Raw genomic sequence first — 26,448 nt, 5'->3', positions numbered from 1 at the left:
TCTCGGGCTCATAATTTACAGTTAATGTGCTGGTCCGGTCGGGTCCAAGCTGCATGAGTGCGGGCTAGGGTAGGGTCGGGTTTGATTCTTTGGGCCCGATCTAAGCTCTAGTTGGGCGGGGGGCAAGGGGGCCAAAGCCCCAAGGGGCCGGGCCAACTTGGCCCCATGGCCACGACCCAAACCAGCCTTCAAAACTACCTTTGTAATTATCTTTCCAATTATTTGAGTTCATGAGTTGCTACCATTAATTGTGGTTGCTACAAAAAATGACTATGTTGTGTGTAGGCCCTACCTACTGTTTGGTGGATTCAGCATTCAAACGCTTTTACGCTTTTGGGCTTTCAGTCATGACTGATGGGTAGTAATCTCTGAATAGCATCATACGTATGTGTGGCCATGTGAGTGAGTGAGATGGGATTTGCCATTTCTTGCTCTAAAATTGATTAGAATGCAGGAAATTGCATCTAAAAAATGCAACATTTTCTGGGGGAGGGAAACAGCAACAGCACCCCCTGCTAAAAATGTGCTGCCATGCCTCAGCGCACACACTAAGTATAGTTCTGCTCAACTCTATAACATGGGAAAGCAGGTGTGTATCATAGTGTCCAGCTCTGCTAGCTGTGAGCACTGTGTATAGTTCTCTTAGCATGTCTGATTTGCAGGGTCAAGATGCATTTTTTTGAGGTTGTGGGGCCCAGGGGGCCATAATTTCTTAATCCTTTACTGTTAGAAGTTCAATATTCTGCCTATTCAGCCAGGGCAAAGCATATTCATTTTTGTTGATAAAATTGTGTGTGTGTGTGTGTGTGTGTGTGTGTGTGTGTGTGTGTGTGTGTGTGTGTGTGTGTGTGTGTGTGTGTGTGTGTGTGTGTGTGTGTGTGTGTGTGTGAGAGAGAGAGAGAGAGAGAGAGATGAAGAGAGACATAGACATAGACATTAAATACAGTATAATGTACGTGTATAGTATTTTTATGGAGGGGATGACTTGCCTTGTTGTGTGAGAGATCGAGTTCGGACAGCAGGGGGAGTCCCACGAAGGCATCGGCTGGCAGAAAGGACAGCTGGTTGTAGTCCAGATACAAGCGTCGCGTGCTGTTGAGCAAGCAGAGTTTACTCATGTAGAAACTACATTAAATCGGCACACAGCTAGCCTGGGGTGCGTTTCAGGACAGCGGCTTTGCAACGTTAGCAACTTGGTCGCAGTGCAATTTCCTATTGGCTAGGTGGTTAGAGACAGCATATTTTTTTCCAGAACTTTTTCACAATTTTTTTGCACCACCATCAATTTCCATCATCCATCAACCTGTGGGGTCAAGTTTATGTATAAATATTAAAATTGTTATTGTTATTGTTGTTATTATTATTATTATTATTATAACAATTATGAGCACCAACAACTAGCCTGATAAATCAGATAAAATGTGAGATTGGATGTTTAATTTAGTCTGGCCCCGATGAACGATACATCCGAAGTTTGTTGATGAGATCAATCCGTTGTCTTTCAAACCGTGCCTGTGCCTATAGGCCAACGCTCTGACCAATCAGCGCCATCTTTGTTGTTGTTATGCTTTCCCAGCGTCAGCATCGCCATCTTTGTTGTTGTCGTGCTTTCCGAGCGTCGCGACCCTGCCCACTTTGAATAAAAACACATATCTGCGTTGTGATTGGTTTGCCAGATTCAGGGCATAGTGGCAGAATTGAATCATTATGCGAGGCTAGGACACTCGCAGGTAAAAAAAAATGTCCGCCAGCGGGTGGCGCTAGTTTACTAGGCTAACCAACAACAATAATATTACATACAATGTATATGTGTAAAAATTGATAGTCAGACCTGTTGGGCAGGTTGAGGGGCACCGAGGTCAGTAGCTGGTTACTGCAGCGTACCGATACGCCTCCAAGTTCCTCAGAGTCCCCGCCCCCTCTGTGTCCAGCCCCGCCCCGATCGAGGATGGGGGAACAGTAGCAGCTCTCAGGGCACACAATAGAAGCCGCTGATGGCTCCCGATGTCCGGCCCCTGCGGATGACATCACCAGCGCCCCCAGCAGCAGCTGCGTAGCCACGGCGATGAGGGGGCCGAGCGGCCAGAGTGGAGACGAGGACATGGTGGGATGTCTGCATTACAACCTGGAGAGAGGGAGGGAGAGAGAGAGAGAGAGAGAGAGAGAGAGAGAGAGAGAGAGAGAGAGAGAGAGAGATGCATGTAGATAGAGAGATTGAGAGAGAGAGAGGGATGAGGGGGAGAAAGGATTGCGAGGGATGAGAAGAGAGAGGGGGGAATTGAATGAGAATGGAGTGATCGAAGAGAATGAGAGAGAATGGAGGGATCAAAGGATGGCAGGGATACAACACATAGAACAGATCTTTAAGTGCTATCTTTTAGAATGAATACATGCATACATCTCTCTATCTCTCTCTCTCTCACACACACACACACACACACGCACACACACACACTCACACTCACACTCACACTCACACTCTCTCTCTCTCTCTCTCTCTCTCTCTCTCTCTCTCTCTCTCTCTCTCTCTCTCTTTCACACACACACACACGCACGCATGCACACACAGACACACACACATATGCATGTACGCACACGCACATATACACACACATTTCCGTCTGTCTGATGAGGTGACAGCCCATTGATTAGTGTAAAACCCGCACATTTGTGCATGGAGTGGAAATGCCTGACCCTCTCATTAGAAACCATGGCGACAGTTCTGCTGCGCTTGTTCTAGTTTGAATGCCTGACCCTTAGACACTACACAGTACATGGCAGTGTGTTGATTCAACACTTCTACACAGGAAATGTTGCCGTGCCTATTCTGAGCACATATTGTTCTATTGTCCAGATTCAAGGGGAACCTATTGAAAACGACATGTCACATCTCAAGAGGCACTCCCCATGTGTAAATAAAATGTAAAAAAAAAAATATATATAGGCCTATGCGTATATATGACCCCCACTTGATGTCGGTGTTAAATTTAAACTCTTTGAGTGATGAATTAACATGGTGAAGCCATATCATATGTGCTCTAAAATCTTGTTACATAGCCTACAACTCTCCAAGTGTTAGTTAAACACTCAAAGAGTTGAAATTAACACTAAATTGAGTGAGCACATATTTGCTCAGAACAGTGTTAAATTAACACTGCAAATTTTACTGTATAGGATCAAATATACATTCTCAAGCATTGGTCTTCCAAGGTCCGTCTACAGAATCAATGTCAAGGCGTGACTCCTTGAGAGTCACCATTGTTTTCTGAAACATCTGTCCCTTTTTGCTTCTTTTTTTCTCCTTTCTCCACTACCTACGTATAACCTCTTTGGCTACGTCGTCACGTCTCTAAAAATCCTGTGATTCTGATTAGTCTGAGCGCACTCATTGTTGATTTAACAATGCAGCTGATTTAGGCTGTGTGTAGGTGTAGGCTATTGTATGTGGAATTACAGCAGTAGGACTCTGAATGACTGATCCTCACATCTGATGCGATGGTCAGTGGTAGTGGTGATTGTAGTGGTTATAGTAATGATGGGATTAGGGGTGTCGAAGTAGGGGTGGGCGGACTGAATCACTAGTGGCTGACGAATGAGAGGGGCCCCATAGGGGCCATAGACGTGGGTCTCTAAGGGTGGTTTTATAAAAAAAATCGGTTACACTTTATTTTAGGGATACATCTATTAGCACTAATACATACAATGTGCCTGTGTAAGTAACTTGTAAGGCATGTACTAAGCAAAATCAAACATTTGTTAGGCATGTTTTCACAAATGTCTTGTTCATGCACAATAAGGGATTTATTACCAATTTAACCTTAGTAAGGACCTAGTAGGCCTTAGCGTTTGCTTGGTACATGCCTTACCAGTTACTTATGCAGGCATTAACATTGTATGTATGAATGCTTATAGATGTATCCCTAAAATAAAGTGTTACCAAAAATCCTTGCACATGATTGGGAAAACACTTGTCTACCATTTTTAATAAACTACTGCTTTGACTACTCACAGATTAGAAAATACAGTTCAAATTACAGAATCAATGTCAATGAGCGAGTCCATGCAAGCGGCCATTGTTGCCTAAACAATTGTCACGTTTCACTCACATTCTCCTTCTCCATTCACTATGTCACATCTCTGAAAATCCAGCGATCCTGACAGGTTCTACTGCATGGTGGTTCAGGAGCAGGGCGAATCCAAAGGTCCTTCAGACCCTCGTGTGAGCTCACAAAGCTGAGGGGAATTACAATAAAGTAGTGTTTCTCAAAGTGGGTGGTACAGCCCTACAGGGGGCATCTGTTCAAAAAAGGTTGAGAACCACTACACTAAAGGGTCTTCCGAGAGTCAGGCTAATGATGCTGTTGCTGCTGCCATTCCTCTGATGACCGGTGTCACGGTAACTACCAGCTTTGTAGCGGCGGCACCCTGTCCTTGCTCGCCTTACTTATCGCTTGGGAACAACACACACATACTGTATACACGCACGCACGCACGCACGCATGCACGCACGCACTCACGCACGCACGCACGCACGCACACGCACACGCACACGCACACACACACACACACCTTAAATATGCAGAGAACCCTCAATTGTTTTCTGGAAGGCAATCCAAAGCTCCCAAATGCCACACACACACACTCACATTGCACACATACGCACCTACGCACGCACACACACACACACACACACACACACACACACACACACACACACACACACACACACACACACACACACACACACACACACACACACACACACAGGGCAGCCAACAGTGGGGACAACAGGGACAGTTGTCCCGGGCCCAGGGACAGAGGAGGCCAAGAATTGGTTTCTCATTATGTATTGGATGGTGGGCCCTTTCTGATGACTTTGTCCTGGGCCCAGCCAAACCTGTCGGCGGCCCTGCGCTCTCTCTCTCTCTCTCTCTCTCTCTCTCTCTCTCTCTCTCTCTCTCTCTCTCTCTCTCTCTCTCTCTCTCTCTCTCTCTCTCTCTCTCTCTCTCTCTCTCTCTCTCTCACTCACACACACACACGTGCACGCACATGCATGCGCACACACATACTGAGGCACACACACACACACACACACACACACACACACACACACACACACACACACACACACACACACACACACACACACACACACACACACACACACACACACACACCACTACCTCAGCTTGCTTGTCTTGTTTGAAAGCAATCCAAAGCTTCCGGCGGCTGTCAAGACAGCCCAATTTCACGTTGCCACGGTGCCCAGCTGAGTGAGTGGTAAGTGAGGAAGCCATCCGGAGCAAAACCACACACACACACACACACACACACACACACACACACACACACACACACACACTGGTTTTCGTTTACTAATCCCGTCTGAAAGGCACCATTGGTCCAAATCTGTACCTCTCCATCCCAGGGAATACGTAGTTATAGTTGTCCGACAACTTTAAACGAGTGTCGATGGCAAACGTGCACTGTTGACTGAGCGAAAGGGCACCCGAGTTAGACTGGTCAGCAGTGCCTTCAGGCCCACAGGTGGAAATACTGGACTGACAGAGTTAAAGTCCAGCTTAGTTAGTCCTTCAGTCTGTGCTCTCAACACAGGTGATTTCACTTTTTTCTTTATTTAACCAGGTTTGTCCCATTGAGACTAAGTGTCTCTTCTGCCAGGGTCAAAATAGCAGCCAACAAAAAGTTACAGATGCAGACAAAGATATTAACACATAATAAAGAACTTACAAACTTACATAAATCATTAACACATAATAAGGAAAATGAACTGCTCATCAACAAATTAGCTCATCAACCTGGTTTAACCCATTAAGACGCAGCGTTATATATTTGCTGCTACCAGAATGACAATGACCGAGTTGTAGTACATTACTAAAGGCCCTCTGTTATGCCATAGTAGTGTAGTGGTCACTTTTCAATCACTATTATAGCTGGTAATTTGAATCAGCTGTTTCGAAAATGTGGCCGGGATTTTACTTCCTGCATCCAGGTTTTTCCAGCCTGGGAAAATCCATGCTGCTCTGCAAAATCATTCCGATCTGAAAGACACCAAGGGTTCCAGATCCTGGGCTCCAATCAGAGAGCGGGGAGGGGTGGAAGGTTGATGACTGCCGTTTGTTAGAATCAGGGGGTCAGGATTTGGCTGATTAGCTTCGCCGATTAGCAAGGCACTTCCTCGTCGCAATTCCGCCATCACTTCGCTGAAAGAGGGTGGACACGATTGGTGGGTGCACGAGTTTAGTGTTGGGCACACATACCTATACAGGTGTGTGGTTGGGCACCTCCATGCATCCAATGCCCGTCTTCCATATATCTTTCTGGTCAATCGTAAGTCAGTCATTAACGTGGCACGTTTGGCTGAGTAAACTGGTGGCGGAAACGACTCCATCTTTGAAGCTGACAAATTCGTTCAATTTTGGCTGAATTCAATAGCCTAGCATTTGCCATTGAAATGACTGGAGGCGGGACTTATTCACTCTCTCCAGTTCTTATACTAGCTCCATGGTTAGAATATATACAACTAACACGATTGGCTGGCTATCCATGGGCTACGTATATGCCAAATGACACAATCGCAACACCCAACAAACAGACATGGGCAATCGTAAACCACACCTTTCCTACAAGGTGAGGTCGTCTGGTGTTAACCAGGCAAAGATTTTTCACCTCTCTGATCAATCATCCTTGGGCTGAAAATGCAGTAGCACCTGTGCATTAAGTCTGCAAATGCCTCAAGAAAATGTTACAGTTTGCAAGACTACACACACACACACACACACACACACACACACACACACACACACACACACACACACACACACACACACACACACACACACACACACACACACACACACACACACACACACACACACACACACACACACACACACAGGACATGTGTGAGCTGGATGGCAGCGCGACAGGTGCTTCGTGGGAGGAGTATGTTGGAATGAAACAATCCTCAGGGTACCTCAGTGTGTGTGTGTGTGTGTGTGTGTGTGTGTGTGTGTGTGTGTGTGTGTGTGTGTGTGTGTGTGAGAGAGAGAGAGAGAGAGAGAGAGAGAGAGAGAGAGAGAGGGAGAGAGAGAGAGAGAGAGAGAGAGAGAGAGAGAGAGAGGGAGAGGGAGAGAGAGAGAGAGAGAATGGGTATGTGCCCATTAATGGTTCTCTTCTCCTTCTTCTGTGGTTACTTACAGTAGGCCTATGTGGTTGGCTCTAGGACCATATCATAGGACCATATCATCTATCTATCTATCTATCTATCTATCTATCTATCTATCTATCTATCTATCTATCTATCTATCTATCTATCTATCTATCTATCTATCTATCTATCTATCTGTGTGTGTGTGTGTGTGTGTGTGTGTGTGTGTGTGTGTGTGTGTGTGTGTGTGTGTGTGTGTGTGTGTGTGTGTGTCTGTGTATGTGTATGTGTGTGTGTGTGTGTGCACAGCGGCAACTTTCTTCCAGAGTTTGGTCTGGCTGACTCAGGTTGTCTGCCCATTTCTCCAAGGGAGATCCGGAGGGTATGTGCCTGACGTTCATGAAATTCCTCGTTTGCCACTAGAATCAAATAGACCACCCTTTCCTTCACTCGCCTGCTAATAGAACTGGTGCATCAGGGCGCTGTGGCGCAGCGCGCTAAGCCCCCCACTCTGGGCTTTCATGCCTGCCCCATGGGGACCCCGGCTCGAGTCCGGATGGGGTCATTTCTCAATTCTGCCCCATCTCTCTCTCCCACCCATTTCCTGTCAGCATCTCATACTATCCTATCAATAAAGGCATAAAAAAAACCCAAAAAATATATGAAAAAAAACTGGTGCATCATTGCTTACAACACGTCCCATCAAAATATTGGAAATGCTCAAAATCCATAGGTTCCTTATCCTGAGAGAATTTGAAATGTTCTAGAGGCAGTGTGCTAGGCAAGACTATCTGAAAAGTGAAACTTCATGCAGCATCATGTACTAGTATGGGCAGACCCAGACCAATACACAGTAAAAATACCAGTGTTAATATAACTCTTTGAGTTCAAATGAACTCTACTTCAGATAACATTTGGCGCCACTCCGAATATAGTTAATGTTGCTCATTAGTCAGTTTAACATTTTCAAAGTTATTTCTACTCAATAGTGTACACGTAAATATCAAGAATTGAGCAGTTGAAATTACACTGGACATCTGCCAAATTTTACACTGACTTTTGATTCCACTGTAGAGTAATTTGAATCCCCACAGTGTAAATACTGTATCTGGATTTATTTATGTTTAAATTAAAGTTTATTGTTTTTTATAGGCCTACTATTGACACCCTATTTTTACTGTGTAATATGATCACAGCTGTGTGTGTGATCGATCTATCTATCTATCTATCTATCTATCTATCTATCTATCTATCTATCTATCTATCTATCTATCTAGACACCGTGGTACAGACAAGACAATGGCATCGCCAAGTGCGACCATTTGGAGCATTTGACTCAGCAAAGTGAGAAAACCGAATCCTCCCTGCAATGGGATCTGGGGTGTCCCGGAACTCAGAAATACACTCCTCAGATTGGCATTCCGTAGCACATCACATCGGTCACTGCTCATCGTAATTTTGAGTTAACTCAAAGGAAATGCCTACCGAACCTTATGTCATAGCAAGTAGGCCCTAATGCTTTACAACGCAGATAAATCGATACTCAATAACGAACTTCAACTTACTATTCGCCCTTCATGCCTGTTTTTTTTGGGTAGCCTAGAAAAAACAGTAGGCTATATTATTTTTCAGAGCATATGACTCGAGAGACAAAGAAAGAAAGAAACAAACAAAAACCGATCAGCATGCAGGTGCCCGTGTCCAAATTCTCACGCACTTACATACATGGGGATGGTTTCTTAGTAGATGTAATGTCTTTCGTCAAATGAAATGATGAACCAAAGATGTATCCGTGGAGTGATACTATTAACTAATGAATTGGTAACTTACCCGACTTGCACGGAAAAAAACCTGTCTTCTTAGCTGCAAGATTGTATGTCCGTGCGTTCAGTCAACGCAATGCCATCCCCTGAACTCTTTAACTCTGGGAATAAAGTGTCCATACAGCGCTGGTGGTATGGAGTCCATCACTATTATTGTACTAAAATGCTTGACAACTGCCATTCTACCTCGATGATCCTTGGACGCAAGTCGCTGTTGCGCACATGCCTCGCCTCGCTTCGTGTCGGAAATTGGCGTCGCGCTCAGCTTACCGTGTGCTGTGCCTTCCCTCGATAGTCTGACACTACATTAGCAGATCAGTAGCTTCCCTCCCGGCGTCTCCGCGCGGGGGCACTCCCGCTGTGTACTTTACCGGAGAGCAACAGGCGGTATATCCACAGCGCGCAAGAGCGCGTCGCTTCTTCGGCTCTCAATAGATAATGAGCTGTCATGCGCGGCCTCAGAGCGCGTCAATGCGGATAATGAGACAATCTGCCCTCTGCTTTGAGTGTGCGTGCGTGCATGCATGTGCGCACGTGTGTGTGTTGACATGTACTATGGATTTTGGTTCCTATTTCGCATGTATATGGTACATGTAGGCCTAATAATATTAGGACAGAGTAATTGGGCGTTGTAGGCCTACTTGCACCACAGAGAACATGCAATGCACCACAGATAACACCCTCATTTCCCCAAATTACTTTTGCAAAGGAAAAGTGGTGCATCGTTAATAAAATGAGATATAAAATTAAACATGACACACATCTCTGATTTTGATCTGCCATAGTGTTATCATATGGACCTATACTAACAAATAGAATCAAAATAAATCAGTATCATGTGTTTCACAAATAACTCTTTATGGTAAAGCCAGTTGATTGCGACTTCTGAAAGGCACACTTTTTCTAACACAGCATGAGGGTTCAAGAAGGGTAAAAATAGGCGTGGGGGTGACAGACAGGTCAGTTGTGCTGGGCCCAGGGAGAAAGTGGACCAAGAATTGTGTCCTTATCACACTGATTTGGGTGCGGGGTCCTTTCACATGACTTTATCCCGGGCCTGACCAAACCCGTCAGTGGCCCTGGGTACAAGGGTACAGTATGGTCTTACAGTATGGTAAGTCTGTGAAAACGGCTCTCCTCTGAGAGTGACCCTTCTTAACGAAACTAAACCCTATACACATCTTAAACCGTCTTGCTGTAACCCACACATTTTGCTAATCGTTTTTGTATAACATAATGTAAAGTAAAGTAATGCAATGGCATATGGTAACTGGCAATCAGTCAAAAGCTATGGATTGCCGCATAATGCATTTTACTGTAATACACATTTCATGCAACGTCTAATATTCTCTCCCTCTGTCTCTCTCTCTCACACACACACACACACACGCCAACACAGAAACACAGGCACGTGCACACACGCATGCAAACACACACACAAACACAGGCACGTGCACACACGCACGCAAACACACACACACACACACACACACACACACACACACACACACACACACACACACACACACACACACACACACACACACACACACACACACACACTTGTGTGGAGTGATGTGAACGTGATTCAGCAGTAAAGGCTACTCTGGGTTAAGATGTCCATCCTTTTAAAAAGAGTGCTTTAGCGCTGACTTGGCCATTATGAGAAGACCACCATCTTAACCCCATCGACAAGCCTCTTCATGGGCGGTCGTGTGTGTGAGTATGTGTGTGTGTGCGTGTATGAGGTTGTTGCTGTTGTGTCCATTTCTAAGCCTGAAAATGTTGACCTGTGTGTGTGTGTGTGTGTGTGTGTGTGTGTGTGTGTGTGTGTGTGTGTGTGTGTGTGTGTGTGTGTGTGTGTGTGTGTGCGTGTGTGTGTGTGTGTGTGATGTCACTTGTGCATAGATGGAGTCAATCTCATTACTTGATCTCGCCTTGTGTGCTTGTGGTCTCATGCTTCGCTGATGCCCACGCCTTCCTGGAGAAAACAATAACTTTTGGGGGATTTTTCCTCATTCAACATCCAAATAGCAAATGAGAAAATTACCTTTGAATTGTGCTCTGTGTGATATTGAATTAAACTTCTGCAATCAATGACGCCTTGTCACGGCATCACAAGGTTACAAGTACAAGGGAGGACAGGAGATTATTGAAGTGGAGGCATGATGTCTCTCCCTCTCTCTCCCTTGCAATGTACTGTAGCTTTTGGTGCCCTCTAGTGATTGTTTGTGTCTAACTAGTCCCTCTCCTGTCCTAGGTGTTTCAAAAATGACATCTCTGTATATGTGTATGTGCAGTATGCCGTTCATTTGCAGGTATGTGTTTGTGCATGTATGCACATATGAAAATATCTTTTTCAAACTGATATGAAAGACATTTGAATACAATTTTCATAAATCTTGTTTTTAATCTTGTTAAGAACTTGGTTAAGCTTATCTGATATTTCCATACCACTCAAACATCAAAATACAGGTTTTAGAGATAATAACAAAATGAAATCAATTTTTTATAATTTTCAATGGATGTATTGTCTTTAACTACGTCGACTACGTTATCTCTCTGAAAATCCTGTGATCCTGATCGGTCTTGTTGCCTGGGAACTCTGGATCTTGGTGAATCTGAAAATCCACCCACATCCAGGTTGAAGTTGAGCGGACAGACGTGGATCTGCCGAGAGCCAGGTAATGTATTTTGAGGTCCCTCCCACCCCACCCCACCTCCAGTCCCCAAGAATCTACTTGGGATTACTGCAAGGTCCTATAACCTTCCAAAGACAAGTAGCCAATTAGAAACACAGACCTGGCACTGGAAATAACTGTTCTTTATTCAGCGCTAGTTTAGGTAAATTCATGTACATGGCAGCAAAACTATCTGCACTTGTGTCTCAACTGTGACACAATACAAAGATATCAATAAGACAACAAAATGACCACTTGAATACAAATGATTTCAAATGAGCAATTTACAAACACTTACCATTGATTACAAATGACAAGATTATGCTATTACCACTAACATAGGCCTATCTAGTAAGCTACTTGTAAAAATAACCTTTCAATGAGATTCTGTACATGCATGAAAACACAATAATCATAAAATTAAGGAAATACATGCAGCAACAATAATTAGATGAGGGCAAAGAGGAGCAGTATATGGCAGTAGACCATTAACCTGACTCTCACCAGCTGCCCCCCCCCCACACACACACACACACAATTGACACGTTTTCAAACAATGCTATTTGTCAAAAAATCTTTGTGATTGGATTACAACTTGTCTTCATCTTTAACAGATGTGCCCCTTAAGCCACTCACATTGAACTGGACCCGTAATGCAGCTAAAACTGACAGGTGGAAGAAGAGCCATAATGCCGCCCATCTATGAAAAATGCCACCTGATGATCCTGATTGGCTCATTTGTTCAGAAATTATTCTGATTTTCACCGTCCTCAGATGGTTGCTTGGGATGGTCCTCAGGAAATTGCACATTGGTGAAACGCAGGTAGATGGCATGAGTCAGGTTAGGAGACATGGATAAGGAGCAGTATTTGGCAGGACACAACAACTGGACTGGAACTACAGGATAACAAGAGCAGAGAAGACGAGAAGAATTCGGCAGGATACAGGGTTTAACCAATTATCCAATCACAACTATGTTTAGTCTGCATAGAGAATCTCCCTCTCAGGCCCACAATTTATGAACACGACAGGATGTTATGCGCACTCTTTCTGTTGAAGGAAACTTGTTGCAAATGTTTTGTGTGTCTTGAACATGGTCCATAACACCACAGTCACACACAAGCATCAGTCAGCAGCATCGCGCTGCATTCCACTCAACATTGGATGAAATCATGTCACTGTATTACGGTCTCGCTCGGGTTACAATGGATGCGCTGACTTGACTCCATTCAAAAGTTGAGAAATGTCAAACCTTTGGCCACAGATCTTTGACTAGTTGGAGCTCCCGTCCTTGAAGGATCTTGTAGAAAGCCAGTTTGCCCTGATCCCCAGGTGAGCGCAGGCCATCATACAGCAGCCTCATTTTGGACTGACTGGTGGCAGCAGCCTGGATATTGGCATAGGTCTCCTGGCCAATGATGCCCTGGGAAAGGAGCTGGTCTGCTATTGGCATCACCTCTGCCACTCTGTCAATGATCTCCGCCATGTTGCCATCCACAAAGGCAGCTGCCATCTGGCTGCCCACTTCACCAGGGACCCTGCTGGGCTCACCTTTCAAAAGAAGAGCAGAGGGATTATTAAACATGTATTATAATAATATGGCACACAATAACTTGACTATGACTGCCGTTTAAACTGGTCACTCTCAATGCTATTCAGATTACACTGTGTTGGCCTCAGTGGTGACATTCACATCTCTCACAGTCACCAAACGCCATACTACTAACTTGTCTACAGAATCTCGATCACCAGTCTGGTAGTCTCAATTCCAATTGCAGTAAAATTTAGCAGTACCATCACTGATCTTTTACCAAGGAATACTTACTGTAGAGACACTACAAAATATAACTTCAATTACTGTTCTATAGTATATGATTACACTGTAAAAGTTTTCAGACTGAAATTTACAGCTAATTGATGGGGAATAATTGCCAGCAAATTGTTGTAAATTTACAACAAATTGCAGACAAAGACAGTTGCCAGCCAGTCATTTAAAATTACAACACTGTTCCGTTTTCAAAACTACTCTGACCATGGCACATGTCCTGCCCCCACATCCGCCCGCCTCCTCCCGCCTCTACCCCCACTGCCCGCCTCCATGTCTGAGATGCCTTCAACATGGTATCGTCCCACCTCCCCATCCTCCACCATGACTGAGATAGCATGGTACCATAATGCCACTCTGCTCTAAGCATATACTTCTACAGGTTAAGCCTTGCATGAGTGTGGCACAAATAAAAATATCACTCAGCATAGTGTTGTCACAGTGACCGTGACAGTTTCCTCAAGAGGACTTTCATTTATCAAGTCATCTCAAAGGGGAATTCAAAAACAGTCACAATAAGGACTGTATGGAAATGCATTTGTCAGACCTATCAAGTGGTCTTAATTTAATATTATGCAAAAAAACACCATAAAACATGCTATGCTACAAGATGGCTCTCAAAAGATGAAACAACCCAACCAGAAAACCTGTCAGGCAGCCAACCAGTTAATCGGCCAGGTAGCCAACTGGCCTTGACAGCCTGGCTGGTTGACTGGCCAGCTGCCTGTCCGATTCACTGACTGGTTGACTGGCTGCCAGGCCAAACCAGCCAGGCAGCCAGTCAACCGGACAGGCAGCTGGCCAGTCAACAAGCAAGGCAGCAAGCCAGTCAACTGACCAGGCGGACAGGCTGTCAGTCAACCTGCCAGGCAGCTAGCCGGTCAACCAGCACTATGCTGCCAGCCACCTAGTCAACAAACCAACCACTCAGCTAGTCGGCTAATCAATTGATTGCCTGTACCAGTGAGCGCCAGTGAGTCAGGCGCTATGCTGTGCCATTCAGACAAGCAACCAACGCAGTGTGACAGTCCTGGTTTATATAGTGGGGCAAGTGAATCATGTGACCAGAGTAATCAGGCATTGGGCAGGTGCTGGCAATCATTAAATCACGGCATGAAAGTGATTAATAATAATAAAGTGAGGCAAGGCACTAATTGACAGATTGGTTAGGTATAGAGTGTGACAAAAGAGCAACAAGAGAGATCTGTTTCAAAAAGGTAACAAGTTCCTTGAATGTTCCCAATCATTGATGCTCCTGCTCTAGTACTATAGTTTGAAAACAGACTTAAGTATAAGGATATTCTTAAATGGATTGGTTTTGGCCCTTGTTTAATGCAAATATCAAAACTTCAGTTCCAAAAAGTTTTCACTCTGATCCATGTTTATAAGTAAACATTACATATGTATGTGGAATTTTCTACACGGTGGTTGGACAAAATAACTGAAACACCTGTCTTTTTAAGATGGCGCCTGCCCTGTCGGCGACTTGCTACCTGTGTGTGTGAAAGTTTGTTTGTCTATCGCGTTTTCCAATAACAGTTCATTGTTTGACGACAAAAATCAGTGGCAACATGTTTGGACTTAATATGCACACGTTTGGGCTGCTGTGGATACTGTGGCTTGTTTTGTGGAGTGGATATATCCGCCTAGAAGTACAGTGCCATGGAATGTCTGACACTGATGCGGTCGTCTCCTATACCGTGGGAGAATTGTACAGCATTCGGGATACAATGACGAGCGTCGGATGCCCAAAATGGAATTTACCCCCGGAGATTAAACGGAGAAAAAGAGGACGACGGAGTGGTGTTAAGGTGCGGAACAGGCTCAGGAAATACAAGCCTGTCCTCCCGTCTGTGATTATGGGAAACGTGCGCTCCATAGTCAACAAAGTTGATGAACTGGCATCGCTGTTGAAGTATGACAGACTATATAGACAGTGCAGCCTTCTGTGCTTTACGGAATCGTGGCTCTCGGATAGCGTTACTACGGCCTATACTGAGATGGATGGATTTACGGTGATTCGGCATGACAGGGACCCGGAGAAGGCCGGCAAGAAATCAGGTGGAGGTGTCTGCCTGTACGTGAATAAACAATGGTGTCATCCTGGACACATTACCGAAAAGCGCAAAGTTTGTGACCCTAACATCGAACTGCTGGCGGTGAGTTGCAGACCCTATACTCTCCCACGCGAGTTCTCGAATGTCGTTGTAATATTGACATACATCCCACCATCTGCTAATGCGAGATTGGCAACTGATACAATATCAAGAGCTGTCCATGAACTTCAGAGCCACACACCGGAGGCTCTGATTTTGATAAACGGTGATTTTAATCAATGCACTCTCAGCGCCGCGCTGCCCTCATTCAGGCAGTTTGTCCGCTGTCCCACGAGGTGCGACAAAACTATTGACCTTTTTTATGCCAACATTAAGGACAGTTACACATCTACTGCCCTCCCTCCGCTTGGCAGGTCGGACCATAATCTAGTGCTTCTTTCCTCCAAGTACACCACTCTGGCTCGGAGACAGCCTACATCAACAAGAGCGGTGCGGGTATGGTCAAAGGAGGCGTGTGGGGACTTGCAGGACTGTTTGGAGTGTACCGATTGGTCTGTTTTCTATGGCGAAGACCACAACGAGGTGGACTGCGTGACTGACAGTGTGACAGAATATGTGAAATTCTGTATGGACTTGGTTATTCCATGTAAAACCATCAAAGTTTATTCTAATAATAAGCCATGGATTTCTAAAGAAATAAAGGGTGCTATAAACGAAAAGAAAGTTGCCTTCATGAGTAAGGATAAGGACAGGATTAAAGTGGCACAGAAGAATTTAAAGGTTGCCATAAGACAAGGAAAAAAGAAATACAAGGATATGGTTGAGAACAAACTACAGGACTGTGACACCAAAGGTTTATGGAAGGGCCTTAAATCAATAACAGGATTTGGTCCTGTCACTAGCCATATGAATGTGGAAACTTTTACGCCTGATGAGGCTAATCAGTTTTATGCCAGATTTGATACTGTAAACTTAATTGATCATCACACACCAGCGCATGCAATTACACCTTTAGAGGAGGAAGAGGGGCATCCATCTACTTGTCCCCCGATAACCATTACGATTGAGGAGGTGCGCTCTCAGTTAAGAAAGCTCAATGTAAACAAGGCCCCTGGTCCAGATGGGATCATGCCACGTGTCCTGAAAGTGTGTGCTGATCAGTTGTGTGGGGTTTTACATTATCTGTATACTCTGTCTTTGTCTGTCTCAAAAATCCCCACCATATGGAAGACATCATGTATTGTGCCAGTACCTAAAAAACCAAATGCCAAGGCTCTGAAAGACTTGAGACCCATTGCCTTGACCTCTCACGTGATGAAGTGTTTTGAGAGGACGGTGCTGGGGCATCTGAGGGCACAGGTCAGTGCCTTTCAAGACCCATTGCAATTTGCTTACAGGGGGGGTGTGGGTACAGATGATGCTCTTATTTATTTGTTGTTCAGGGTGTATAGTCATCTGGAGACCTCTGCTGCATCTGTAAGAATAATGTTTTTTGATTTTTCAAGTGCTTTTAATACTTTACAGCCTCACATTTTATCTAATAAGCTTAATGGTTTTAAACTTCATAATTCCACTGTTAGCTGGATCACAGACTACCTCACAAGTAGACCCCAGTATGTAAGAATTCACAATAGCATATCAGACTCCATTACAACAAACACAGGCGCGCCACAAGGAACAGTTTTAGCTCCTTTTTTATTCACCCTTTATACCTCTGACTGCAGACATGGTAGCTCCTCCTGTCATCTGCAGAAGTTTTCAGACGACTCTGCACCAGTGGGCTACATTAATAATGATAATTGTGCCGCATATCAGGATGAGGTAAATAATTTTGTTAGCTGGTGCGCAGATGCCCATCTGATTTTAAATGTTGAGAAGACAAAGGAACTGATCAAACGTAAAAATGTGCCAGTTCCTATTTTAATTAAGGTCATCTAGTAGAAGCTGTTCCCTCCTACAAATACCTACAGTAGGCGTCCACCTAGATAACAAACTGGACTGGAGAGAAAACAGCAGGGTGACTTTTAAGAAGGCCCAGTCAAGACTTTTCTTTTTAAGGAAATTGAGGTCTTTTGACTTGGAGAGGCCTATTTTAAACACTTTTTATCATGGGATTGTGGCGAGTGTTTTATTTTATGCTGTTGTGTGCTGGGGTGGAGGGATGTCACTTGAGGATAGGAACAGGCTGAATAAGCTCATTAGGAAGGCGGGGTCCATCACGGGTGTATGTTTTAATTCGGTGGAGCAGATTTTAGAGGAGAGGACAATGAGGAAAATGAAAAGCGTACTGAGCATGGACGACCACCCATTGCTCAGCTTGATCACAAAAAGTGGCAGAAACCAAAGGCTCCTCCTGCCTAGATGCTCCACCGAACGGTTCAGAAGATCTTTTATTCCTGCAGCTATCAGAATTTTTAACAACAGCTGCTGAGTGATTTTTTTAATGTTTTATAATGTTGTTGATATTCTTTGTGTGTTTTTATGATGGACTGTTTTTATGTTTTTCTTAGCTCTTATTTATTATGTATTTGTCCTGTCTTCCTGTTACGTGTTGTATGTATGACCAGGTGGCACTCAATTTCCCCTTGGGGATTAATAAAGTCTCTCTCTCTCTCTCTCTCTTTTTAATGTTTGGGAAGTTTAATGGCTCAAGTGGGCCAGCCTGTTGGCCAATCTTCATTACAGTCTTTCTCGATTGCTTACACACAATTTTCGGAATCAGTTCTCGAATTCTCAAAACTCTACACACAAATCTCCATACTTCACACACAGCGGGCAAAACTCCTCACTACCTCTGAAAAATGCACGTCTTGTCTCAAAACAATGTACTCTCTTCTAAAAAGGTAATTTTGTTCTCAAATGACACACACAAGCAGTCATTTTAATACACTCTTATGTGAACCATTGAACACTAATATGCAAAAGGTAAAACTCTATACTCAACTTGACACACAGTAGAAACTTATTTTCTTCACTGTTATACTTACTAAAGAGGGTATTTTTCTGTAGTAAAATACTGAAATATTGTTTTTAGACTCGAAGTACACAGATGTGTGGCAAAAAAATATATTTTACATATTATTCTGACATTTAAAAAAAAATCACTAATTTATTGTAAATTATTGAGTAACCACATGAAAGTGATCTCTTGTATAACATATTTTGGAGTTCAAAAACTAAACAAATGTGTTTTCTCACTGCATCCACTCATGTTTTCATCAATATCACATGCAATGTGTGTCCTTGTGGGGTGATGAATTCAGATTGTAAACCGGTATGAAGAGAGTTTGCCCATGTGATGAGGAAGTGAACATAGTATGGCAGTTGATTTTAGTATTTTGAATGGCAGTGTGTTCAATGCGACAACCAGGGATTTTCTTCATGAAAATTGTGTGTAATCCAGAGAATTGTGTGTAGTGGATTGAAAAGAGTGTGTTTTAAAACTGAAATGTGAGTGCAAAGAAGGAATTGTGCTTAGTGTTCAGTGACATTGGTTAGGGGAGTTGGGAAATGGGTGAGATGTTCCGAGAATTGTGTGTGAAGTTCCAGAACTTGTGTGGAGGCAATCGAGAAAAACTCTAATTGCACATTGCACCAGTAAGGTGAAGCTGAGTTGAATTGCTGGTGAAAAGTTACCAGCTAATTGTTGTAAAATTACAACAAATTGCTGGCAAAAAAGTTGCCAGCTCATTGTTGTGAAATTAAAACAAATTGCTGGTGAAAAGTTGCCAGCTAATTGAAGTAAAATTAAAGCAAATTGATGGCAATAAAAAGTTGCCACCAAATTGTTGCAAAATTACAACAAATTGCTAGCAACACGTTGCCAGCTAATTGTTGCGTTCTTCCAATGCAAACACTGGAAAGTTCACAACATACAGCCTTTGAAAATAATCGTCCTGGGTCTCTGCTTCCATTCCTTCTCATGGGATTTTGAGATATATTCTGTTGCCAAAGCCAAATTGAACCACAGGGGGGCTGCCACACCTGAGCATCGTTTATGCTCTATGACCTGCCCATCATCTGTATAAATGGACAAACCATCAATTGGCCTCTCCCATGCCCTTTTAGCAGAGAGAAGCCCGTTTTGAATTGCACTGAGCTGAAATTAGCACACTTGGACGTCATTTACAATCAGCTGGCTCATGACCAAAGAAGGTAGATTGGATAAGCAGTATCACTCAATGGAAAATGCATTGGCCACAGTGTAGTATGAGGGTGTTTCTTTAATGCCATAGAACTAATACATCTATGCTTAATGACATGGTGCACATGGTCAGTGTGTGCGATGCCATGATGGACAAAATTTGTACTCCACAAATTCGGTCGAAAGAGGATATCCGGTTGTCAGTGCTCAGTTTGTGGCCAAATTTACTGCAGCTGTCGGTCAGCATTAATTGCGTGGGATAATTAAGGACAGCTGACAAACATTCACTATTGTATCCTATGACCTGTTCCACACTTTACCAGGCTTCCAATTTGACCATGGAAGAAGAAAATTGGACTCCCCTTGCTATCATTCCGTACTACGCTCCGATGAGGTCTGTAAACCCTCCTATCTCTACCTCCTTGCTCATGACCAGGTGTGTGCGATTGAAGAGTTCAAATCAGTTCAAATCCTACCTCTATCAGGCCTGTATGCATGTTTTAAAAGCATCCAATCAGAATGTGACCTGTGCTCCATAATTTCTGCATGTGGCTTTGCATACATTTGCATTAGGACAGCAGCCCTGACAAAACAGATCTTTACAACAGTATGTTGTAAAAAGTCCTATGTGCTGCTGTACATTTACAATTGTGAATTGTACTCTATATGATATCCCACAATGCATTGCACATTACAACAGTGAATAGTAAACTGGTATATACAACTTCTTGTTGTAGAATTCTAATGTGAAATTACAACAATTTTTTACAGTGTATGATTTTGCATTATTACGTGTACTGCTCTGTCTCTCTCTCTGTATATGTATGCATATACTACTGTGTGCGTGTGTGTGTGTGTGTGTGTGTGTGTGTGTGTGTGTGTGTGTGTGTGTGTGTGTGTGTGTGTGTGTGTGTGTGTGTGTGTGTGTGTGTGTGTGTACCTTGTGTCGGGCCCCTGCTCCTGTTTTGTGCAGCAGTCTGAAACTTTGCTCTCCACACAGGCTGCTCCCTGCTGGCTGAGCTGAATAACTGCATGTGAAAAGAGACGGGGGCTGGATCAGGAAGCTCCACCTGGAAGAAGTTTGGGGTGTCTCTACTGTGCCTCAGCTCCAGTTCGTCTGGGTAGATGGTAGGGACACAGTCAGCTGACGGCTCTCCGCAGAGGCTGTAGAAGTCATTCATCTGAAGACGGTTGGGGGGGTGCGGACAAACCCTTCGAACTCCGCCCCACTGCTTCTCCTCTTGCTCCACCTTCTCTTTCAGATTTAGATCCTCAGGCAGCAGGTAGGAGCGGAACACCAGGTGAGAAGTGCTGCACTGGTACACAAGCACCTTAGTATGCACCTTGGGGTGCGCAAATAGCCAAGAGGTGACGTCAGAAAGTACAGTACCAAAAATAGAAAAGGCGGGGTTCATCAGTTTGGCATGAGAGCGACTCAGCTCGCACATCTCCAGACACACTCCACCATTCTGCTGATGCAAAACCTTCACATAATCCTTCAGAGCAAACTGGCTACCTCCCAAACACAAGAAATGAGGCAGGTGGATCTCCTCCAGTTCCCCTGACATGAGTTTGATGTCCATCAGAGGACCAACTGAACTGCACTGCATGTGGGCCAGCTCTTCAGCAAAGACATGCCAGTCCATGAAGCGATACTGGAGGGTCACTGGGCCAGCACATGACCAGCGCAGACTGGACTCTGAGCACTCATAGCTCCCTGCAGCAGAGCTCAGGCTGCGGGTTGTGATGCTCTTCTCTGTGGAGACCTCAGGCTCCACAAGTTCCCAGTGACTGTTGTCTGGAACTTCAGCACAGCATTCACAGTCCCTCTCTGAGTCATCACTGTGTTCATCTTCCCTTTACGACACACACACACACACACACACACACACACACACACACACACACACACACACACACACACACACACACACACACACACACAATTAAGAGACGTGGTGCACAGCGAGTAATCAGGGACAGAACAGACAAGGGAAACAGCCCCAATATGCAAAGCAGTCTGTACAGTCAAAAAAGAGAGGAAAAGGAGAGTGCTGCGTTGGGTCAATTGTTTGTAAAAGTCTGTACAGTATTGGTGCAATATTGTATTAGTTCACACACAAGTCTGAATAGTGCTGTTACACTGTGTCAGTTTCCACATTTTCCTCTGTTTCTGAACAGAGATAACTTTGCATTTTAAAGGTACATTTTGAAGTAAATAATTTTAAATTAACACTTACTAAGTAATGAACTAATCTTTACCAAAATATTTACAATTGTTTGTTGAGTAAGGAATACCATGGTAACACAGCAGACACAGAATGTCCACAGCAGTCCTGGACTCATCCAGCAGGAGCTCATCCAGCAGGAGCTGATTCTCGCTCCGCTGTGCAACCGTAGGCCGATTTTGTTATGTGTACATATTTACCAATATTACAGTAACACAAAACCTTAATCATTTACTAATAAATGCTGTAGTTGATTATTTAAAAACTTAACTATGTACATGCATGCGTACAAAACAAAGTCTTAAAATGTACCATTATTATTAACACCTTAGTGCAGAGCCAATTTTATTACCTTACTGTCACCAAAATTGTAATGGCTATGTCTTAATCTGTTACTTAGACTGCTGTAATGCTCTCTTCTGAAAGAAAAAAGTGAAAAAGTGAAAGACCATTGGGAAACTCCAACTCCCATTGTCATTGTGACACAGCACTCCACAGCACACAAGTGAACACTGCACACTGCACACAACGAAATTGCATTTATGCCTCACCCGTGCAAGGGGGCAGCCCTCAGTGGCACCCCATGGGGAGCAGTGCGGTGGGACGGTACCATGCTCAGGGTACCTCAGTCATGGAGGAGGATGGGGGAGAGCACTGGTTGATTACCCCCCCCACCAACCTGGCGGGTCGGGAGTCGAACCGGCAACCTCTGGGATGCAAGTCTGACGCCCTAACCGCTCACCCATGACTGCCCTTCTCTGGTCTCCCAAAAAAATGAATTGCAAATTGCAAATTAAAAACAAATTGCAACTCATTCAAAATTCTGCGGCAAGAATCCTAACAAGAACCAGAATGAGAGAGCACATCACTCCTGTCTTGGCAGACCTGCAATGGTTACCTGTCTCATACAGAATCGACTTTAAGATTCTGCTGACAGTATTTAAAGCATTAAATGGACTTGCTCCTAGTTATATCTCTGACATGCTCTCTTTTTATGCCCCTGCTCGAGCTCTCAGGTCCACTGATGCCAAGCTGCTAAGGACCCCCACCCTCCCGCAAAAGAAGATCGGCGACACCGCGTTCGTTTGCTATGCGCCCAAGAGATGGAACGCCCTCCCCATCGAGATCCGATCAGCCAGCTCCGTCGACTCCTTCAAGAAGCAGCTGAAGACCCACCTCTTCATCCTTGCCAACTCCTAGCTGCCAAGGCGTCATAGTGTCCCAGCTGCCGCAGCGTCCTTACTGCTCACAACCAGCCCTGGCAGGGCGCTCCCCTAGGTGGCCGCTGGTCTCTGCCTGAGGTTTCTTCCTGACTATAGGGTTCTTTTTTCTCAGACCTCACTGAGCTTTTTTCCCCCCCTCTACAAACTATGATTCAAGCGAAAGGGAGTTTTTCCTCACCCCTGATGCCACCAGGGGCAGCATCTGAGCGCCCAATCTCTGTGTGACTACTTATGACTTATGCTAGGCCCAGCCACTATGGACCTTACACATGTAAGAATCCTGGTCCTAACCTACGTTGACCTTATGACTCTACAATCTCTATCTATCTCTTCTTCCTCTGCCTTCCTGCTATTTCTGCCTCTCCTCTATACCTCTCCTTTTAAATCCATCTCTAACAATGATGTTTTTTTCCCATTTGTTAAGCACTTCGAGTTACATGCCTTGTATGATACAGTGCTATACAATACAACTATTATTATTATTATTATTATTGTTAAGGGTTTCGATACTGTCATAGCAATGCTGTTATGATGTAGTTGAATATTTTGAGCTAATAGTGAATAGGCCTGCTTGCGACCCCATCTGCAGTAAGAGGCTACGTGTTACTGCTACAAACCCCAACTCCGATGAAGTTGGGACGTTTGGTAAACAGTGAATAAAATCAAAATGCTATCATTTTCAAAACATTCAATCTATTCATTAGATGGAGAATAGTGAAAAGACAACATATTAAGTGTTAAAACCGAGAAAAAATATTGTTTTGGGGGACATATGTACTCATTTCTAATTTGATAAATCCAACACGTCTCAAAAGAGTTGGGACGGGGATCAGTGAAATTTAGTAAACATCCAAATAAGATAAAACAACAAAGAAGAACATTTCAAAATGAATTGTACTGACGGACAATATAGGTGTCCAGGTATAAGATCATCACAGAGAGGCTAAGTCACTCAGAATTAAAGATGCAAGGGGAATAATTACCATAATTATTACATACATTTTTTAATTCCCTTTGATTTACCACGATTGAGTGTATATAAGACATCTTTTTGTTATTAAAATCATTGTATAGGTTCATGACATCATGAAATATATATTGGCTGTAGTCTCACTCTAGCACTCCAGGAATTAGAGCTATTGAAAATTGACCATATTAAGAATGCTTAATGCGTGCAAATGATACAGGGGTGTAACATTCTCCTAAGCACCTGAGCTCACTTGAAATAGACCCAGAAGACATGGGAAACTGTCCTTTGCTTACAGAAGTCGGCAGAAGTTGTAGAAGTCCATTCTTTTTGACAATAATAGAGCATTGCACATCCTGTGCTACAGTGAAAATGGACCATCCAACTTGTGTTAGTGCTAGCTTCAAAAGTCAGCCTCCATGATGGCATGCGGGTACAGTAGTGCATTGGTTAAGATGTTCTCACTCATCTGTAGAGTTAAATACAGTGCTGAATGGTATAAATGGGTTTTAAACAGCATGAAAAGCCACTCATGCATTATATTTTGAAGGGAGATCTTCGATTACTGCCACATAGTAAGGTCAAATTGCATTCTCTACTATGTTTGGCTCCATCATAAGGACCAGCAGGTGATAAAATGGTGGGCTTTTGGTCAAGAACTGTCACACTGTAAGCACTACAGAAAGGAAAACATTGCAAAACATGACAAGGAATACACCCACCATTTAAGCTGGTGAAATCATGTCCAAGATAGGAATTAACACTGTTTTTTATATAAATTCATCAATCGGTTAATGTATTTAACTGTTAAGTGTTGTCTTTTGTTTTGTTTTTAGTCTTCCTTGACATTTGCTGCCATTTATTGTCCCCGTCCCAACTCTTTTGAGACGTGTTGGATTTATCAAATTAGAAATGAGTACATATGTCCCCCAAAACAATATTTTTTCTCGGTTTTAACACTTAATATGTTGTCTTTTCACTATTCTCCATCTAATGAATAGATTGAATGTTTTGAAAATTATAGCATTTTGATTTTATTCACTGTTTACCAAACGTCCCAACTTCATCGGAGTTGGGGTTTGTACATTGTGTTACTTAAGAGACCAGTTTGTATGGTAGTGCACTGTCACTACACTACACACCAGCAAATGATATATAGATGTTACGGCCTCCCACCACTAGGGGGTCACCCCACCATCTTTTCATCATTGTTCGCTGCACCCACTTCCTCTAACAGGTGCTGCCCATGGATTCCATTACCCAACCCCCTGTTTAAGCCAGGGTGGCAGCCTGGCTTATTCCTCTCTACTCCACTTGTGTGCTTTTGGTATTCTCCCTTTACATTTGATTTGAACTAAACAAAACCCCTAGACAACACAAGCGCCTAGGCATTTTTGTCAAGCCAAAGGTTACATACATCAATTTGTAACAACAGACTAAACAAGTGCATTAAGTAAACAAACAAGTGCATTAAGTAAACATTAAGTAAACAAAAATTAAGTGAACAGTGTGAACATTGAGAGCTACCGTGCTGCCCAGTCAAATTTGTTGCATTTAAAATAGGGCTGATACTTTTTACACTTTACTCTTAGCTGACGCTTTTTATTCAAAGCAACTTAAGGTTTTGTTTGGGGTAATGGTTACAGTCTCTGTAGCAGTGTGGGGTTAGGTGCCTTGCTCAAGGGCACCTCAGCCATGGAGTGTGTTAGGGAGTGGAATGGTGGGATTGGAAGCTGCAAATCTCTGACCTAGAGTCAATCTCCTTAACCATAAGGCTACAGCTGCCACATAGTTTTATGAAACACTGTGTGAAGCATTTTTTATATTTTACTTCATGTACATTCTTACCCTGAAGAATATTGACGTAATGGAATAATGAAAGTCTGAGTGGTGTATACTGTCCCACCTAGTAGTATTGGCACCCTTTCACTTAATTCAGAACTTGGATGTCCAAATTAATTTAGAATATTTTTTTTTTAAAAAAAGCTCATGTGCAGCAATATTGCCAACCTTCCTAATTATTTGGTTGCATATAATACAACCGTTTGCATTGGTGGTATAGATTGGAATCGAAGAAGTGTACTTTTGCGTAGATAACAGTTGAGTCGTTTGGTCAGCTCACACTTATCTGTTGTCGTATCCATGCTTCATGCACTGATGAAAGTAAGCCAGAAAGTAGAAGTAATAGCACTAGTAGTATTACACTGATTCTTGAGAAAGTGGCTAAAACAGGTTGTAATCTTGAAAGAAAAAAACGAAGTGAATTACAAAATAATATTGTAGTCCAGCGGATGGGTGATTTGATCGTGCACTTTTGAGTAAAAGCATG

General features: G+C 43.5%; 2 protein-coding genes across 2 annotated transcripts in view; both read right to left on the bottom strand.

Moving 5' to 3' along the window:
* Positions 1-9,319, bottom strand: part of LOC134466955 (leucine-rich repeat-containing protein 3-like) — a 14,089-nt gene extending 4,770 nt beyond the window's left edge. The window contains exons 1-3 of the mRNA XM_063220884.1: positions 9,002-9,319; positions 1,832-2,125; positions 990-1,092 (exon numbers count right to left, since the gene is read on the bottom strand). Coding sequence (XP_063076954.1) covers positions 990-1,092; positions 1,832-2,103 — 375 coding nt within the window. The 5' untranslated portion in view covers positions 2,104-2,125; positions 9,002-9,319. The remainder of the gene's footprint in view (positions 1-989; positions 1,093-1,831; positions 2,126-9,001) is intronic.
* Positions 9,320-11,808: 2,489 nt separating this feature from the next.
* The window catches only part of LOC134467989 (NACHT, LRR and PYD domains-containing protein 3-like), a 54,123-nt gene continuing 39,483 nt past the window's right edge, over positions 11,809-26,448 (bottom strand). Inside the window, exons 10-11 of the mRNA XM_063222016.1 lie at positions 20,642-21,558; positions 11,809-13,226 (exon numbers count right to left, since the gene is read on the bottom strand). Coding sequence (XP_063078086.1) covers positions 12,922-13,226; positions 20,642-21,558 — 1,222 coding nt within the window. The 3' untranslated portion in view covers positions 11,809-12,921. The remainder of the gene's footprint in view (positions 13,227-20,641; positions 21,559-26,448) is intronic.

Source organism: Engraulis encrasicolus, chromosome 17 (genome assembly GCF_034702125.1).
Source record: "Engraulis encrasicolus isolate BLACKSEA-1 chromosome 17, IST_EnEncr_1.0, whole genome shotgun sequence".
In the NCBI taxonomy this organism is placed as follows: domain Eukaryota; kingdom Metazoa; phylum Chordata; class Actinopteri; order Clupeiformes; family Engraulidae; genus Engraulis; species Engraulis encrasicolus.
This window is presented reverse-complemented; position numbering and strand designations above follow the sequence as displayed.